The sequence below is a fragment of the Podarcis filfolensis genome (genome assembly GCF_964270895.1).
Source record: "Podarcis filfolensis genome assembly, chromosome: 1".
Lineage (NCBI taxonomy): Eukaryota > Metazoa > Chordata > Lepidosauria > Squamata > Lacertidae > Podarcis > Podarcis filfolensis.
The window spans coordinates 128,228,369-128,247,800 of record NC_139604.1 but is presented as its reverse complement, the minus strand read 5'-3'; the positions used below and the strand labels follow the sequence as shown (position 1 = coordinate 128,247,800).

At 47.4% G+C, this 19,432-nt stretch overlaps 1 protein-coding gene and 1 long non-coding RNA gene across 4 annotated transcripts in view; both read left to right on the top strand.

Moving 5' to 3' along the window:
* The window catches only part of DAAM1 (dishevelled associated activator of morphogenesis 1), a 182,905-nt gene that overhangs the window by 149,234 nt on the left and 14,239 nt on the right, over positions 1 to 19,432 (top strand). For 2 of the 3 annotated variants that reach the window (XR_014547560.1, XM_083611704.1), the window contains exons 16-21: positions 1,507 to 1,536; positions 4,990 to 5,093; positions 13,949 to 14,033; positions 15,079 to 15,185; positions 17,847 to 17,935; positions 18,617 to 18,785. Coding sequence is in view for 2 of the 3 variants with exons in the window: in XM_083611704.1 (XP_083467830.1) it covers positions 1,507 to 1,536; positions 4,990 to 5,093; positions 13,949 to 14,033; positions 15,079 to 15,185; positions 17,847 to 17,935; positions 18,617 to 18,785 (584 nt within the window). In the remaining variant the exon portion in view is untranslated. The remainder of the gene's footprint in view (positions 1 to 1,506; positions 1,537 to 4,989; positions 5,094 to 13,948; positions 14,034 to 15,078; positions 15,186 to 17,846; positions 17,936 to 18,616; positions 18,786 to 19,432) is intronic. The other variant, XM_083611705.1, reaches the window with a different exon arrangement.
* Positions 1,543 to 3,218, top strand: LOC310767010. Its single transcript, XR_014550574.1, has 2 exons — positions 1,543 to 2,672; positions 2,926 to 3,218. It is a non-coding gene; the product is annotated as an uncharacterized lncRNA (long non-coding RNA).

The window sequence follows — 19,432 nt, the reverse complement described above, 5'->3', positions numbered from 1 at the left end:
TTCCCTCAGAGTGTCTGCCTTATATACATTATTTATACAATGGGCCCCACGTGATTGGCTAATTCTGGGATTCTGCAGGCCAATCAGGTTGTGGATTCCCTAACACCTGGAGCTGGATTGGGTGACTCCTGTGGACCAATCAGACTGCTGCATTCTGGATCCTATTGTTCTAGGACCAATCAGACTGCTGCATTCTGAATCCTATTGTTCTAGGACCAATCAGACTGCTGCATTTTGGATCCTATTCAACTCAGTACATAACAGTTTCCTTTCCTTTCAAATACTCTGAAAGGGCAGTGTTCGTGCCTTAACCATTGCCTGCATTCTGAAAACCTCTGCCGCTTCCTTTCCCGTACCGACCTCGTGACCTGGCTCTAGCCAACGGGCTCCAGGTCACTGAGGAGAATGCAGAGCGCTTCCTAAAGTTGGCAAACCTCCCGTCTGGCCACAGGGCGGGGGGCGTTGGTAGCCAAGCAAAAAGGGGGCCAGGTGATCTGTGATGTGTGTCAACTCTGGTCCCCCTGCGCTCTGCACCAAAGGAGAGTGTGCTCCTCCTCTCAGAATCCTCAGGGACAAAGGAGCAGGGGATTCTGGGAGCCACTCTCATTCAGGCCACTGCAAAATTGGATGCGGCTTGCAGTCTTGGCAGGCTCCGCCTGAAGTGAGATGTACCATGGAGTCCCCTTGGGGCGGCAGAGGGGACCGTGGCAGGTTGCCTAAGGGTCTCACATGGTGGTTCCAGCACGTAGCTACGCAATGGAGTCGGTTGCCTTTTGCAGCGGTGGCAGCTGCCAACTTTTACGACAGCTTTTGCAGGGGATTAGGCAGATGAGGCCACTGGCCATGATGGCTGTGTGCTACTTCCATGGTGCTTCTACGTGATGCTCGCTGTTCTGGTATCGCTGCAGGCAGCAGCAACCTCCCTGCCCTCGTAGCATAAGAACCAACCCAGCATCCAGCGCGAACGCCATGAAATAATGAATCCGCAGCCACCTTGGGCCATCTCTCTTGGCGTTGACAAGCCCCCGGGGGATGGAATAATTGCTTGTTCACTTTCATGTGCGGGTTCCATTCTCCGCCCTGCGTTGGCACAAATATGCATGACCGGCGAAATGAAACGGCGTCTTCCTAACAAGCAGCCTTGCCTTGCCTTGCCTGTTGCCTGTCTCTGCCTCTGCATGCCTGTCTGATTTGGTGCACCCCATCTGCTAATCTCCATTTACTCTGCCATGTCTCCTGGTCTGCACTATCGGGACCGCAGCTGGTCTATCCAGAGAGCTGTGGGGGCTTGTTGGCTTCTTGTTTCGTTTTGCAAAGGGGGGGGGTTGAGAAGAAGGGGGTGAAGAAGAGCACCGCTGAATTATATAAATATACCCTTTCCCAGCTGTACTGTTGACTCTTCTCTCTTGTTTTGTGGTTGTTCCTTTTGTTTATTTATTTTTTTGCTGTGACCACTGAACTGCTCGCTTTTTTCCCGCCTATCCCATGCTTCTGCTCTGGCTGTAGGACTTCTTTGTGAACAATAACTCCAGACAGGTAAGTGTGCTTCTGGGCCCCCCACTCAAAAACCCCCCACCTTCCGTTGAACGAGTTAGTTCCAGTGTATTCCCTTGAGCGATAAAACGCTGGACTCCCAAATTTTATTGGTTTTATTTCAAAGGGACAGAAGCTTAGGTGGGGTTGGTGGGCTCTGGTGCTTTGAAGTAAAAAAAAAAAAACCTACACCCTTGTTTGCATCTGCTTGCAAGGAGGTTGTTAATGTAGCCTTGGGTGTATTTTAAATTCATTAAAATAACTTCCTCGTCTCAGAACTGCAGTAGCTGGAGAGGAATGAATCTGTCTCTTTTTCAGCAGATCCAGCACAGCTGAATTTGGGCTTTTACTTCATGGTCAGTAGTTGTTGACAGAGCATCTAAATTGCAGCTCAGAAGCCAAATCATGTGCAATACCGACTCATTTCTTGAAATCAAAACAATGTCCGAACACTTGTTAAAGCATTCAGAATCTTTTACTTGCAGAACATACAGCTAATGAAGAATATATGCAAAGTATTTACATTCACAGGCTTATCAAAGCACGGGCCTAGTTTTTCTTAGTTGAAGTTTGCAGCTTCTTCCTTAAACTTTCGAACAAACTGTGTCTTTCTCTCTTTCCACTCATGACCCAGCCGGGCCATCCAGATCCTTCTGAGAGGTCTCTGCTTTCTCCTTCCAGCAGACTTCTTCTTACTGCTTCTTTGGGAGAATATCAACTTCCGTACTTCTGTCACATGCATTCACACAGAAACATTAGCACGCCTCTCCTCGATTGCTCTGAGAGAGAGGGGACTCAGCTATACAGCTGCAAATATAACGTTTTAAGTGCGCTTTAAGTACATTATACAAATGTGGCACTAGATGGCGCCGATCAGCTAATGGCAAATTCCATATACGGTATATTTTACAACTTTTTTAAAAAAGCATTTTCGCAGCGTTTTTTATATCTGTGTAGTTTCAGCCGCAGTTATCTAACACTGTCTCTTCCTCAGTGTTCATGGAGATGCAGCCATTGCAGTCAAGTCACTCACACACAAAAAACAAAATCAAGACTGTAATAAGATACCTCCCATGCGACCAGATTTAACCAATTGCATTAGGGTTACTGGGGAGCATTCCAGAATTAAACACAATACAGTGGTACCTCTGGTTAAGTACTTAATTCATTCCGGAGGTCTGTTCTTAACCTGAAACTGTTCTTAACCTGAAGTACCACTTTAGCTAATGGGGCCTCCTGCTGCCGCCGTGCCGCCGGAGCACGGTTTCTGTTCTCATCCTGAAGCAAAGTTCTTAACCTGAAGCACTATTTCTGGGTTAGCGGAGTCTGTAACCTGAAGCGTATGTAACCTGAAGCGTATGTAACCTGAGGTACCACTGTAATGCAATTAAGCATTCCCAGGTTCAGTAAATTAAATGACTGTGCTTAACAGCAGTGACTTATTCCATGGTTCTCTAATCCTTACATGCGTGTTTCGCACTCGGCCTGTGCTGTGTCTTGTTGCAGAGAGGCCGCAGGTCACTCAAGCACTGGACATTGTGTGCATATGTGTTGGTAGAATGAATCTCTCTCTATTTTATGTTACTAGTTTGTATTTATGTGCAAGGTTACTGGACTTCCCTTATCTTGTGCAGCAATCCTAGGGCATTTTCCCATATTTGCGCATTTCGAGGTATAACTTCCAAGGTTCGAGACAGCTGTTGTCATTTCAACGAGCCACTGATGTCTCAGAGAGCCCCTTGTGTACTTCCCAAACCAATCTCACATTTGCATTGCTCAGCTTTTGGGACTGTGGGTGAAAAATCCTAAATGTTTCTGCCTGCAGCCCAATGTTTTGTTGGTTGTCTTTTGAATTGAAGCTTCTTTCCCCACCCTAAGTCCTCTAGCTCTGTCCCCAAAGTCTTCTATGGTAGGGTACCATTGCTGGGCCAAGTGCGAAAATAGAGCACATTCTTGGCAGCAAGAAATCCCAGGTTCAGTCCCTGGGACCTCCAGGTACAGCTGGCAAAGACCACCCCCAGGGACCTAGAATCATAGAATTGTAGAGTTGGAAGGGACCCCTAAGGGTCATCTAGTCCAGCCCCCTGCTGCTAGTCAGAGTAGACAGTATTGGAGGAGAAGGAGGAGTGTTATTGATGGCAATGATTCAGTTTATATCCCGCCCTTCCTCCCAGAGGAGTCTGGGGCAGCAAGCACATCAAAAACAAGATAGATAAATAGATATTTCTCTTAGTGATTTCAGGAAGTGCTTTCCAGCCATCAAATTCAGTTTTTAGATTCCTTCCAAAAGTCAATAAGGAGGGAGACAGGGAGAACACACCAGGGAGGGCATTCCGCAAATGGGGAGCCATCCCTGAAAAGGCTCTGTCAAGTGGGGGGTCAACACCAAGTAGGCAGCCCCCAGTAATGGCACAACCACCAATACTTCACCTGCTGACTGTGGGATCCAAGCTGGTTGGTGTTAGCTGAGGTGCTATTTTAGGTTCCAGTGCTCTGACTTTGTATAAAATAGGTTTGTATGCTATTGTTCCCTTTTGAACACGAAGCGTCTGTATATTGAATCGGGATATTGCTCTTCCTAGGCCAGTATTGTCTACTCTGGCTGGCAGCATCTCTCCATAGTCTCAGGCAGGAATCTTTCCAATCCCTGGCGATGCCAAGGATTTGAACCTCTGGCACTGACCTGGGGCTGTAAGGTAAAAGGTAAATGACCCCTGGACGCTTAAGTCCAGTCAAAGGCGACTATGGGGTTGCGGCACTCATCTTGCTTTCAGGCCAAGGGAGCCGGCATTTGTCCACAGACGGCTTGCTGTGTCATGTGGCCAGCAGGACCAAACCGCTTTTGGCACAAAGGAACATCGTGACAGAAGCCACAGCACACCGAAACGCTGTTTACCTTCCCACCGCAGTAGTACCTAATTATCTACTCGCGCTGGTATGCTTTCGAACTGCTAGGTTGGCAGAAGCGGGGACAGAGCAATGGGAGCTCACCCCGTTGCGGGGATTCGAACCGCCGACCTTCTGTTCGGCAAGCCCAAGAGGCTCAGTGGTTTAGACCACAGCGCCACCCCTTCAAAAAACGAAACGGGGCTTTGAAACTCCTTCATGGAGCTCTGCAGTCTTCCCAGCTGCTAGGCAAACAGTTCCAAATAGAATATTGTAATTTGTGTGCGTGAGGAAAGCCTTTACATGATCCCCACTTGCGGGTTCTTAAATCTTTCCATCTGGATAAATATTTATACACTTGTAACCAATAGCTCCCCCCCTTTCTTTTCCCAAAAGAACATTCTGGTTTATGAAACAGCTGATTGTATTTCAGTTGCAGGCTCCGGGTTTTTCTCGTCTGCCGCGGTAAAGGTTCTTGATTGATGTTTGGGATGCTGGCATGCGCCGGAAGTTCTGAAACGTCAGTGTGCGCATCTGCTTATTAATGGATTCTTTTCATGCTCCCTGCAGAAAGAAGATGCTTTGGACGACGCCCACAGTTCGCGGCATAAAGTCAAGGAGCTTTCGGTTATAGACGGGCGGAGGGCTCAGAACTGCAATATTCTCCTCTCCAGGTACCTCTCCCATCCTTTTCCCTTTGGAACCTCCCTGCCTTAAGGTGAAGCAAATCTTGCAACTATCTCAGCTGAATGGTTTTCTGTAGCTGGAACCGTAATTGCGTAAAACAATACAGCAATTGCTCACTAACCGCAACAGTAATTTGTTTTAGCGCATGGACAGTGCAATAGCTCCTTTGAGTCCAAAGGGGGGAATTTGGCCAATCTCGTTCCAAATTCTGGAGCATTCTAATCAGGTTTTCTCTGATCTGCTGGTTTTCAGCTGGTGGGTTGCAGCAGAAGCACTACTACCATAGAAAAAGATTATTATTATTTTTAAAAAAGGATTGAGTCCCCAAATGCATGTTTGGGTTAAAGTTTATTCTCTGAAATGGTTGAAGACTATTGCATCTGATCCACCCAGGTGCTGGATGCTTCAGAGTTGCTTCTGTACAGATAACTCAGTTGGTAGAGCACGAGACTCTTAACCTCGGGGCTGTGGGTTCAAGACCCCCGTTGGACAAAAAGGTTCCTTCTTTTCATCAAGGGGTTGGACTTCCAACACCAGAATGCTATGATTTTCTGTTGCAGGGCAACTGCAGCAATTGCAAAGCTGTTTGCAGCTTGTTATTCATCATGATCATGCCACTGAAAAAATAATTTTCTTTATGGATCTCTTTCCATGAGACATCCTGAAGTGATTTACAGTGTTATTTTTTTTAAAAAAAAAATACAATCAGTGAGCTGTTTGAAACAGGTATAGCAATTGCATATATCAGGGGTTCCTAAGCTGGAGTCTGTAGACAGCCGGTCATCTGCGAGCTTCGTTCAGGAGGTCTGTGGCATGTCTGCAAAATTGCAATGAAAAGCCATACAGCGTCTAGCAAAGCACATTACGACGGACAGAACAATTATTAAGTGGTCCCCTAAGACTCTCAGCTCTTTTCAAGGGGTCTGTAGGTGGAGTAGAGAGATGGGGAGCTATTAGCGTATATAAAACATTTTTTAAAAAAACCTACCCAGAGAGCGAGAGAGAGAGAGATTGGAACAACAGCAGACACAAAATAAATTCAAATCCAATGGAGGTACCAGTTTGGATGAAGATCTCCACTTAAAAATCTTGTTGAAAGAAGAATGCCTTTGAAGGACATATCCCTTCATACAACTATAGAAAATAATGCCAGATGTACATTCCCTGTCTCATTGCTAATAATAACCACGCATGTACATCATTTCAGTTTATCTTACGATAAGCTGAATCGCCTGAATTGCTGATTGCTGGCAAGTGGGGTGAGTGGTCTTGTGTTCGAATCCTGCTCGAAGGTTTCCCAATGGCATCTGGTCGGCCACTTTGAGGGCAGGAAGCAGGAGAAGACGGGCCATTGGCCTGAAACAGGCTCATCTTACGTACTTCCATCTGTACCTCTCCTGCAATTGCCTTGATACCTTACACAGAGTCACACCATCGGTCCTTTCAACTTAATGGTGTCGACACTGGCTGGCAGCAGCTCTCTGGGGATTCAGGCAGGAGGTCTTTCCCAAGTACCGTATTTTTCACCCTATAGGGCGCACCGGCCCATAGGGCGCACCTAGTTTTTGGTGGGGAATAAAGGGGGGGAAATTATTTTTTTTCCCCCAGGCACAGGGCTGGGGCGGGGGAAGCCCGAGTTTCCCCCGACCCCAGCCCCCAGAACAGGCTGTTATCCGCCGGGCTTCCCAGGCTTGCGGATATCTGCCCGAAGCCCGGGGTGCGCTACTCAGCCCGCCCCAGGCTTTGGGATGCAGGCTGCTATCCGCAAGCCTAGGAAGGACGGCGGGAACTTGCGGATAGCTTCCTGAAGCCTGGAGAGCGAGAGGGGTCGGTGCGCACCGACCCCTCTCGCTCTCCAGGCTTCAGGGAAAGCCTGCATTCGCTCCATAGGACGCACACACATTTCCCCTTCATTTTTGGAGGGGAAAAAGCGCGTCCTATAGGGCTAAAAATATGGTAGTTGGAGATGCCAGGGGTTGAAATTTGGACCTTCTGCGTATAAAGCAGATACTCTACCACCCAACTACCAAATGAATTCTCGTTTAACTCCGGTAACCTACCTTTAGAGCCAGTGCTTTGGGGTTAGGTCTGCAACTTCGTGATTATAAATGCAGCCCTTGCCTCTTGGGACAGACACAAAAAGCACATGAAGGAGAAGAGTTTGGATTTGATATCCCGCTTTATCACTCCCCTAAGGAGTCTCAAAGCGGCTAATATTCTCCTTTCCCTTCCTCTCCTGCAACAAACACTCTGTAAGGTGAGTGAGGCTGAGAGACTTCAGAGAAGTGTGACTGGCCCAAGGTCACCCAGCAGCTGCAGGTGGAGGAGCGGGGAAGCGAACCCGGTTCCCCAGATTACGAGTCCATCGCTCTTAACCACTACACCACACTGGCTCTCACGAGTGGCATAGTCATCGTCACAAACTTTATTATACTAGCCAAAGGCCATGGCATCATCCAACAACAGTCACTACATATGCAATAAAACCACCGTCCCAATTGGGTTTTTGCTAACTGGTCTGCTAAAATTCTTCACTACATAGGATAAGAGGTAATTCTCACATAAAATACACAAGTTTAATCTCTTAGGTAAAGGTAAAGGGACCCCTGACCGTTAGGTCCAGTCGTGACCGACTCTGGGTTGCGGCACTCATCTCGCTTTACTGGCCAAGGGAGCCGGCGTACAGCTTCCGGGTCATGTGGCCAGCATGACTAAGCCGCTTCTGGCAAGCCAGAGCAGCGCACGGAAACGCTGTTTACCTTCCCGCCGGAGCGGTACCTATTTATCTACTTGCACTTTGACGTGCTGTCGAACTGCGAGGTTGGCAGTGAGTAGCATAGCATAGCAGACTAAGGTTACCAGAACATCCCCGTTTCCCTCGACAATCCCCGGATGTACAAATTAGTCCCCTGACAAAATCCATCTATTTAATGTTGTTGTTTAGTGATTTAGTCGAGTCCAACTCTTCGTGACCCCATGGACCAGAGCACACCAAGCACTCCTGTCTTCCACTGCCTCCCGCAGTTTGGTCAAACTCATGCTGGTAGCTTCGAGAACACTGTCCAACCATCTCGTCCTCTGTCATCCCCTTCTCCTTGTGCCCTCCATCTTTCCCAAAATCTGGGTCTTTTCCAGGGAGTCTTCTCTGCTCATGAGGTGGCCAAAGTATGAGTCTGAGCTTCACAATCTGTCCTTCCTATCTATTTAATGGGAAGTTGAAAAATGTCCCCAGATCCATTGAAAAGAAATCTGGTCACCTTATAGTAGACAGGAGGCTGGGTCCATTTCCCTCAGTTTTGAAGCTAACTGGGTGGTCCTACCCCATTGGCTTCCTCTAAGCCTGGCCTGCCTGGGTGGGGGGTTGTCCTTGAGGATGACCTTGACCTCTGGATGCTCTTGCAGTCAACAAAACAATCCTGCAGTTCTTTGCCTAGGAGGCTATGAGCCACATTTCGCAGCTTTAGCATTCCAATGCCATTATTTGCTGCATTTCTCCTCGCACCATGGAGCTGATGGAGGACCTCTGCATGCAAGCAGTCTCCTTATTTATCCTAGACATTCGTAAAGCAAACCAGATATTGTCTGGCATGCCGCAAAGAGAGAGGTTCTGTCCTGCGAGATATTTTATCTCTCTCGCTCTGGGGGAAATGATTGCACGGTGAGGTCATGTTAGATTTCGTCTCGTGCAGGCGAGTATTTTTGCCGTTCCGATTTTCTCCCAGTGCCCCCTTCCTGCAAGCGCCGCATGGCCATCTAACGGCTTCTGCGTCCGGGGGCTTCAATTGTGCTGGACCGGGCTAGATATACCTGTTCTTTGCATCCAGGACAGGTGTGCTTCTGTAAGCATCCCTGCCCTCATTAGGATGCCAGTGGGGGAACTGATATAGAAACATAGGTAAAGTTAAAGGGACCCCTGATCATTAGGTCCAGTCATGACCGTCTCTGGGATTGTGGCACTCATCTCGCTTTACTGGCCGAGGGAGCCGGCGTACAGCTTCCGGGTCATGTGGCCAGAATGACTAAGCCGCTTCTGGCGAACCAGAGCAGTGCACGGAAACGCCGTTTACTTTCCCGCCGGAGCGGTACCTATTTATCTACTTGCACTTTGACGTGCTTTCGAACAGTTAGGTTGGCAGGAGCAGGGACCGAGCAACAGGAGCTCACCCTGTCGCTGGGATTCGAACCTCTGACCTTCTGATCGGCAAGTCGTAGGCTCAATGGTTTAACCCACAGCACCACCCGTGTCCCTGATATAGAAACATAGAAAGCTACTTTTATGGTCTCTCTAGCTCAGTGCTGCCTGCAATGACTGGCAGCAGCAGGTTTTCAGGTAAAGGTCTCTCCCAGTCGTACCTGGCGATGCTGAGGATTGAACCCCACAGTCCTTCCGCTTGCAAGGCAGAGCCTCTGCCACTGAGCTATGAAATGGAGAATCTGTCACCATTTCACCTTCAGTCTGTTCCTAGCAGACTCCCCCTTTCCATCTTTATCTCTTGCATGCTAAATCATTCCCTCCCACTGCTCCAAAGCTGCCACGCAGAATCATAGAACTGTCGACTTGGAAGGGACCTGAGAATCATTTAGTCCAGTGTTTCCCAAACTTGGGTCTCCTGCTGCTTTTGGACAACAGTTCCCATCATCCTCTTTTTCTGAATTTTATTTATATTCTTTTCATTATTACAGTTTCCAAAACCAGAGTCACATTAAAATCAACATTTCCCCTCATTAATAAGGTAAAGGTAAAGGGACCCCTGACCATTAGGTCCAGTCGTAGCCGACTCTGGGGTTGCGGCACTCATTTCGCTTTATTGGCCGAGGGAGCCGGCGTACAGCTTCCGGGTCATGTGGCCAGCATGACTAAGCCGCTTCTGGCGAACCAGAGCAGCGCACGGAAATGCCGTTTACCTTCCTGCTGGAGCAGTACCTATTTATCTACTTGCCCTTTGACGTGCTTTCGAACTGCTAGGTTGGCAGGAGCTGGGACTGTGAAATGGGAGCTCACCCCGTTGCGGGGATTCGAACCGCCGACCTTCTAATCGGCAAGTCCTAGGCTCTGTGGTTTAACCCACAGTGCCACCCGTGTCCCTCATTCATATCTTACTTTAAGTTAAAACAGCCATTTGCATCCTCCCTTCTTCCTCTTCCCTGGTTCCTTTGATCTTCCCACCATTCCTGCATATTCTTATATATGCATTTAGTTCTCTTTTCCCTTTATTCTTCCCTTATTTTGTATTACGCTGTTGCTGAATTTACTGTAATCCTGCTAACGTTTTCACGTGATTACAATTATTTGCCAAATACTCCATAAAGTTTTTCCATTCCTCTTTATATACAGTGGTACCTCTGGATACGCACACCTCTGGTTGCGTATCCTTCAGGATGCTAACGTGGCAAACCCAGAAGTATTTTTCTGGGTTTTGCCACATGCGCAGAAGCTCGCTACTGAACCCAGGACCTTCTGCATGCAAAACAGCTGCCCTCCCATTGAGCTGCGGCCCCTTCCCCCAAAATCCCCATTTGTACAGTAGGTGCCATCCAGGTCAGTTCACATCCACAGCCCTTTGCCTAAGAAGGAATTTAAGATGATAGTCCTCATGTTTCAGAACAAAGGGCTGATCAAAATGGAAACACAGGAAGCACCCTTAGCCAGAGTCAGTCCATTGGTCCATCAAGCTTAGTATTACCAACACTGACTGGCAGCAGATTTCCAGGGTTTCAAACAGTGGGCATTCCCAGGAGATGCACGGGATTAAATCCATCACCTTCTGCATACCAGGCAAGTTCTCTACCACTGAGCCTTCCCTAGTGAAGTAAATTTCTGTTCCATCTCCTCGGTGCCCAGGGCATGGCTGCCCCCAATGGCAGCACCCCACGACCCATAAAAACGGATTCTGGAGAAGCCCAAAGCAGGTCAGAAGAAGCCATGCCAGGCTCAGGAACTGCCCGGTTCCCTGGACCCTGACACAATCTTGACCTTCACCATGTCTCCACTGCTGGTCGTCCGTTTAGGAGTCCAGGCACTTTCTACTTCCTCCTCCTTATTTTTAAAAATCTCATTCGATGTATGATTCTTTCCAAACCCCTGGACTGAATCCCCCCCCCCAAAAAAAAATTAAGCTGCCTGTGCAACTCTGATTTCTTGGGTTTGCTAACATGTTTCTCCCTTGGTGTTGCTCCTCTTCAAGCAGCTAAAAGGAGCCTGGATGAGGCCAAAGGGGGAAGACAGTCCCCTATGGGAAGCCCCTGCGTGTTTGTTTTTCACCCCCTTTTCCAAAGCTGCCACATCCCATTGACAAAGTTCGGGGCTTAAATCCTCGCGGCGGCCGACACCGTGACCCAGTTCCACCCGCTGCCCGTCTGCGCCCAGCAGCTGTTGCCAACAAAAGATAATTATTGTGTGTTTGGGCTGGGGGGCTTCCTCCTCCTCCCTCCCTCCCTCAGTTATCAGCTTAAAGCTTTTTTTGGCTGGCCTCTTTCCCATGATATTGTCGGAGCTGAGGCTGTTCTATTTTGGCACTGGGAGACGTCTGCTTCCCCCACCGGTGCTCAAAGAGCCTCTAAGGGCACTTTCGTACAGAGGTTTTCTGTTTTCCTGGATGCGCAGAGCTGGTTTTGAGCCTGTCCTGTACCTCAAAAGCCCCACGAAGGTCTTGCTGACACAGAGCTGATTCCTTTTGCTAGTCCACACAGCTGACAGGCACCACCAGGGCCCACACCCAGGAGAGATGTACAAAACCTCTTCAGAAATGTGTGGTTCCATCATTGTTATCAAATCAAATTCCTATCCTACCCCTTCCCCTAATGTTGTGCCCCTTCCCCTAAAGCAGTGTTTCCGAAACTTGGGTCTCCAGCTGTTTTCGGACTACAACTCCCATCTTCCCTAGCTAGCAGGACCAGTGGTCAGGGATGATGGGAATTATAGTCCAAAAACAGCTGGAGACCCAAGTTTTGGAAACACTGCCCTACAGCTTCCTGTATTCCAGCAAACCTCTTATTCTTGTCATCACTTAGCATGCAAATATAGTGGTACCTCGGGTTAAGTACTTAATTCGTTCTGGAGGTCCGTACTTAACCTGAAACTGTTCTTAACCTGAAGCACCACTTTAGCTAATGGGGCCTCCTGCTGCTGCCGCGCCACCGGAGCATGATTTCTGTTCTCAACCTGAAGCAAAGTTCTTAACCTGAAGCACTATTTCTGGGTTAGCAGAGTATGCAACCTGAAGCGTATGTAACCTGAGGTACCACTGTATTCCTTCCATTGTCTCCTTTTTTCTTTCCCCCTTTCCCTCTTGACTGCCTTTTCAGGCTGTGATCGTAAGGAGGGTTCAATGAGACAAAAAAAAATGGGGGGGGGGGAGGTAAAGGACCCCTGACAGTTAAGTCCAGTCGCAGACAACTCTGGGGTTGCGGTGCTCATCTTGCTTTTACTGGCCAAGGGAGCCGGCGTACAGCTTCCGGGTCATGTGGCCAGCATGACTAAGCCGCTTCTGGCGAACCAGAGCAGCACACGGAAACGCTGTTTACCTTCCCACCGGAGCGGTACCTATTTTTTTGCTTGCACTTTTCAGTGTGCTTTTGAACTTCTAGGTTGGCAGGAGCAGGGACTGAGCAACGGGAGCTCAACCCATCGTGGGGATTCGAACCGCCGACCTTCCGATCAGCAAGGCCAAGGGGCTCGGTGGTTTAGACCACAGCACCACCCGTGTCCCTTCTGAAACCGGAAAAAGTGCATCCTTTAAAAAAGAGATTCCCCTCCCCCCAATTTACCCTAAACATGTGCAAAATAACATAACCATACAAACAATATTGTAACCATGCATAGAGCATATGCCATATAAAAACACAAAGATGCAGTTACATATAGTAAAGGGTTTTTTAAAAAAATTAAAAAGTAACATTCTATAGCCTTTTAAAGGTGTCTGTGGGAGGGGGGCTATTGGCTTGTTTTGCCTTTATTAGGCATTTTGTGTTCTCATTTTGTGTTTTTGTGTTGTCAAGCAACCTCTGATCTCCTGATGAAGGGCAGTATACATTTTTATTATTATTAATTATTATTATTAGAGTTTATATATCGCCCTATACCCAGAGGTCTGTTAACAACAGTAACAGTAATAACAATAGCAATGTTATTATTCGTACACCACCCATCTGACTGGGTTGCCATCCACTCTGGGTGGCTTCGAACATATATAAAAACATAATAAAGCGTTAAACATTTGAAAACTTCCCAGTACAGGGCTGCCTTCATTTGTATTCTAAAAGTTCTATAGTTACTCATCTCCTTGACAATCCAGTCAGATGGGCAGGGTAAAAATATTATTATTATTGACAGCATCAGACAGGAGGGTGTTCCACAGGGTGGGTGCCACCACCGAGAAGGCCCTCTGCCTGGTTCCCTGTAACATCACTTTTCACAGTGAGGGAACCGCCAGTGCCCGGGCTGAACGACCGCAGTGAGGATTGGCTCAGGATTCCTCTCCTATATAACCAGAAAGGCAGACTGTTTACATGTGTTTTAATCTGTTTTTAGCTTGCCAAACGTTCTGATATTGTAATTAATGTCTTAGTGTTTTAAACAGCTGTCTTCAGCTGTTTATACTGGTATTTTTATTCTTTTTGTAAATCGCTTTTGAAGGTTGGGTTTTGCAATCAGTCTGTAAATAAGTTGTATGCAATACATGAATAAAACCATAGCTGGCATGGACAGTTTGGGTGAATACCCTTCTTGCCTCCACGTACGAAACTGGGCTTGTCTGGGACCAAAGCTGGAACTGAGCCTCAAGATTTTGGATACTTGTCCGGTCTGCTTGCCTAACAAGGTGTCCCATTGTTGCTTTTCCAGGCTAAAATTGTCCAACGATGAAATCAAACGTGCCATCTTATCAATGGATGAACAAGAGGACCTGCCAAAAGATATGCTAGAACAGGTGAGGGCGCCTGGAATCACGTGAAAGAGCTGCGGCTTTTAAAAATGAGAATATGTTTAACAAAACACTTGGAAACCTGGGCCCCACTTCTGTGGGTCTTATGTGCCTTTCCTCCTCTGTCAATTGCTGCACAGCCATTATTCCATCCCTCTCACACAACCCCAACCACATTCTCTATCTTAATATATTTTTTAAAAATCTGAATTACGTTTTTGGGAAGTTGGGAGAATCCTTGTAAATGTGCAAACACGGGTTTGCTTGTTTTTAATGTTACTCACTTCTAAAGTGCAGGTTGGGGGCAGTGCCATATTTACATATAAGCTAAACAAGCTATAGCTTAGGCCCCCCACTCTCTTGTGGGCCCCCCAAAAAAATTAAAGAAAAAAAACCTGGATGCACATTTCCAAAATATAAGATAAAAAACAAATAAAATGAAACCTACATACAGCAAGTGTGTTTTGTTTTGTGTAGGCTACTATGATATAAGTCATGGGCCCCGCCTGCTAGCCTGCTCCCTCAAATATCACTGGTTTGCTCATTTCTACATATGGGGTGCCTACATTCTTCATGTGCAAATGGCTTTAGATACCTATTAGGTCCATAAATTGCCATATAGCATATATTCAACGCAAAAAAAAAGAGCGGCAATTTGTTGTTGACAAAGGACAGCTGGACATATAAGGGCCCCTTTACCTTCAGTAGCTTAGGGCCTCATCAAACCTTAATCCGGCCCTGGGTGGGGGCCTCCCCTTCAGGTTAAGTAGGAATGGCCCTCTCTGCAAACAGCCATTCCGTAATGGGTTAACTGGGTACAGATGAGGGCAAGTCTCCTACAAGGTTACCCACAGGATGATCGGAGTTGTAGTACAAAACGTCTGGAGGACACCAGATTGGCAAAGGCCATGTTAGAGGACCTTGGTCCAGTTTCACAGCTGCCCTTTGTCTGTCCCACTCGAGAAAGATGCTGACCACACAGGAGAGGTGCAAGTGTGTTTTAAAGTGTTATCTCTCTCTCTAACCCCACCCCCGAACTCCCCTTTCTCAGCTTCTAAAATTTGTTCCGGAGAAAGCTGACATCGACCTGCTGGAGGAGCACAAGCACGAACTGGACCGAATGGCGAAGGCAGACAGGTTCCTCTTTGAAATGAGCAGGTGATTTTCGGCAGGAAAACGCAGTTGCCCTCTGGGCCATGGCAGACCGCGGCCCCTTCTCAGGGCGGTTTGCAAAAACATAACAGGCAATAACTGGAAAAAAATAACAATAATTATTGTGAATTGCAATCAGGAGTCGCCAAGATGGTTCCTGTGGGTGACATTGCGGCCACTAGGACCTCATATGGCACCCGTATAAGGTCCCAGCAAATGTCCCCTCAGAAATCCACAACGCACGAGGCACTGTTTGTTCTTCCTGCTCAGTTCCCATTTGCACTGGCTATGTCACTCCTAGACTGAACACCCCCTCCCCTTAAACATTCCCATATTCCATTGGATGCCAAGGCTGGGCACACACTCTCAATGGAAGAGGTGCAAAGCAGTGGCGGAACTTGGGCTCTCAAATTTCAGCAGCTACAATTTGGAGGTCCCTGCCTCTGGTGCTCCATTCTCTAGCGCGGTTGTGGTGACCCCAGCAGCATGGTGCCCAGCCTCTGCGCAAAGAGCTTCCGGGCCGAAAAGGTTGGCGATCTCTGCGTTACATAATTAGCAATGCCAGTACATATGACTTAACCCACTGGACTCTTAAAGGTCTGGCAAAAATGGCAGATCTTTATCTAAAAGTGTCCCAGGCAATATAAGGTTGGGTTGATACACACTTTGGTCTCCAGACCTGTAGCCAGTGTAACAACCGAGTCTGGGTGGTGGTTTTAGCTCCTAGGAAAGCTCAGGGATCCTTGCAGTAAACACCATTGAAAGTTGTGCTCGGTCAAGGGCATGGAGATGTTTTCTGCAAATGGTTGGCTTTGCCAATCCAGACATCAGCAGGCACTGTCATGTTGGGAAAACGCCCTGGGGTGCCCCTTCTACAGCCCCCGAACTCCGAGCATCCTCCGGTATGGCCAGCTCTGGAAAGGCATTTCCCTTCTTCTCCAGTGCGCTTCAGCGACATACATCAAATGATTGTTGTTGTTTAGTCGTTTAGTCGGGTCCGACTCTTCGTGACCCCCTGGACCAGAGCACGCCAGGCACTCCTGTCTTCCACTGCCTCCTACAGTTTGGTCAAACTCATGCTGGTACCTTTGAGAACACTGTCCCACCATCTCGTCCTCTGTCGTCCTCTTCTCCTTGTGCCCTCCATCTTTCCCAACATCAGGGTCTTTTCCAGGGAGTCTTCTCTTCTCATGAGGTGGCAAAGTATTAGAGCCTCAGCTTCACAATCTGTCCTTCCAGTGAGCTGATTTCCTTCAGAATGGATAGGTTTGATCTTCTTGCAGTCCATGGGACTCTCAAGAGTCTCCTCCAGCACCAGAATTCAAAAGCATCAATTCTTCGGCGATCAGCTTTCTTTATGGTTCAGCTCTCACTTCCATACATCACTACTGGGAAAACCATAGCTTTTACTATACGGACCTTTGTTGGCAAGGTGATGTCTCCACTTTTTAAGATGTCTAGGTTTTTAAGATGCTGTCAAATGATATGTGCACGCTAATCTTCTAGCATAACACAGCAAGAAGCGTGAGACATCATAGAGCTAATCTACGTATATATTTACACACTACGTAGCGACAAAGGAGTCATAGCGTCTTCTCTCTCCAGCTCCGAGAGAAGAACAGGCAGAAGTAAAAGCAAAAGTACAGTACATAGTACATACAGCGGAAGAGATAAGACTGTCTTCCATTCCCACACTCTTCCCAGACAGGCATGTGATTTACACCAATCTCATCTGCAACATCAGAGGCATGAAATACTAACATCCTCCCCCATTTCAGGTAACTGAAGCTGCATAGGCTAACGCAGCAGTAAGTAAAGTAAACATACAGTTGTCATACACACAGTATACCTCTGTGGTACCCGTTGCACCTTTGGAACTACCTGCAACTGGGCTGGTCTTGTGCCTGACCACCTTGCATTTCTGGTTACCTTCCTTCCATGGGACGAGCCCTAGCTGTGCCTGTCTTAAGGAAACAGTGTTGACCCTTGCAGCCTTTGGGAGTGGTTTCACGTCCTTTGAGGACAAACCCTGTACCCTCTGCAAGTCATCAGATTTCAAAACCTATTTTGAGCTACTTTGTTGTTGTTATTTAGTCATTTAGTCGTGTCCGGCTCTTTGTGACCCCCCTGGACCACAGCACGCCAGGCACTCCTGTCTTCCACTGCCTCCCACAGTTTGGTTAAACTCATGCTGGTAGCTTCGAGAACACTGTCCAACCATCTCGTCCTCTGTCGTCCCCTTCTCCTTGTGCCCTCCATCTTTCCCAACATCAGGGTCTTTTCCAGGGAGTCTTCTCTTCTCATGAGGTGCCAAAGTATTGGAGCCTCGGCTTCATGATCTGTCCTTCCAGTGAGCATTCAGGGCTGATTTCCTTCAGAATGGATAGGTTTGATCTTCTTGCCGTCCATGGGACTCTCCAGAGTCTCCTCCAGCACCAGAATTCAAAAGCATCCATTCTTCGGTGATCAGCCTTCTTTATGGTCCAGCTCTCACTTCCATACATCACTACTGGGAAAACCATGGCTTTAACTATACGGACCTTTGTTGACCTTTGTTTTGAGCTACTAGCCACAGCTATATATATATATCAATCCGAGACACAGCCCTTTCTCGCCAGATCTTTTACTAGTTGCCAACTCGAGGTTTGTTCTTTCCGTCTCTTGCAGGATAAACCATTACCAGCAAAGGCTGCAGTCCTTGTATTTTAAAAAGAAGTTTGCTGAGCGAGTTGCTGAAGTTAAGCCTAAAGTGGAAGGTAAGTCTTGTGTTATAAGGGGAAAAGGTGCTTTTTAAATCCTTGGGTGTTCCGGCTCGGATCTTCCTAAACAAAGCAGAAAAATTAACTTTAAAAAAATATATATTTTCAACAAAATGATAGAGATGCAGGGATAAAGATCACATTCCAGTACAATTACTGTTACCCTGCTCCCTGAACTCTCCTTCCTTCCATGAACATACGAAAGACTTCTACAGTATATGAAGGATTAAGTTATTTTCTAATGGCAGTGCAGGAAGTCTTATTCCGACACGGTACACACCACTTGCTCAAAGAAAAGTCTTCATGCACAAAATATGGCAGGTACCTGTTAGCTGCACTTTCCAGATAAAATTAAATGCATCTTCAATCCAGCAGGCTTTCCCAGCTAGATGAAAGGGTATGTGCCATGGGTTTTTTAAATATCATTCATTCATTCAATTCATATACCACCATTTATCAAAAGATCCCAGGGTGGTGTACAACATTAAAAATACATTACAGAACATCAATTATAAAAAGCATAACAAAAACATAATGGAAAGCATACTGCATAGCTGCTGGTTGTGTTCTGAACTGTTTTCTGCTGCACGCCTTCTTGGGGCGACTGTGTGGGATTCATAAATCAACGATAATGACGATGATAATAATATTACTGACAAAATCTTTTCCCCTTTGCAGCAATCCGCACTGCTTCCACAGAGACATTCCAGAGCAAAAGCCTGAAGCAGCTGCTGGAGGTGGTTTTGGCCTTTGGGAACTACATGAACAAAGGCCAGCGGGGAAATGCGTACGGGTTCAAAATCGCCAGCCTCAACAAGATTGCGGACACCAAATCCAGCATTGACAAGTAAGCCCAAGCCGCTTCTGCCTCGAGAGCGTGAGTCCAGTTCCTTTCTGTGAGAATGAGATGCAGGAAGAATCTATTTTTGTGGGATTGTACTCAGTGCCCACAAGGGGACGCAGGTGGTGCTGTGGGTTAAACCACAGAGCCTGGGACTTGCCGATCAGAAAGTTGGCAGTTCGAATCCCCGTGACGGGGTGAGCTCCCGTTGCTCGGTCCCTGCTCCTGCCAACCTAGCAGTTCGAAAGCACGTCAAAGTGCAAGTAGATAAATAGGTACCGCTCCGGCGGGAAGGTAAACAGCGTTTTCGTGCGCTGCTCTGGTTTGCCAGAAGCGGCTTAGTCATGCTGGCCACATGACCCGAAAGCTGTACGCCGGCTCCCTCAGCCAATAAAGCAAGATGAGTGCCGCAACCCCAGAGTCGTCCGTGACTGGACCTAATGGTCAGGGGTCCCTTTACCTTTACTCAGTGCCCACAAGGAACAGCTGCAGAAACACTTTTTGAGATTCAGCCCAGGTTTACATCGAAACCCTTCATGTCACCTAAACTTTGCCTGCTTCTACCTTGCTGCCAAGTGTTCAGGACCTTTATCAGCTAAAGGGTTATCATAACGCAACGGTTGCTTTGCAAATGAATTCTCACCCCACCATTA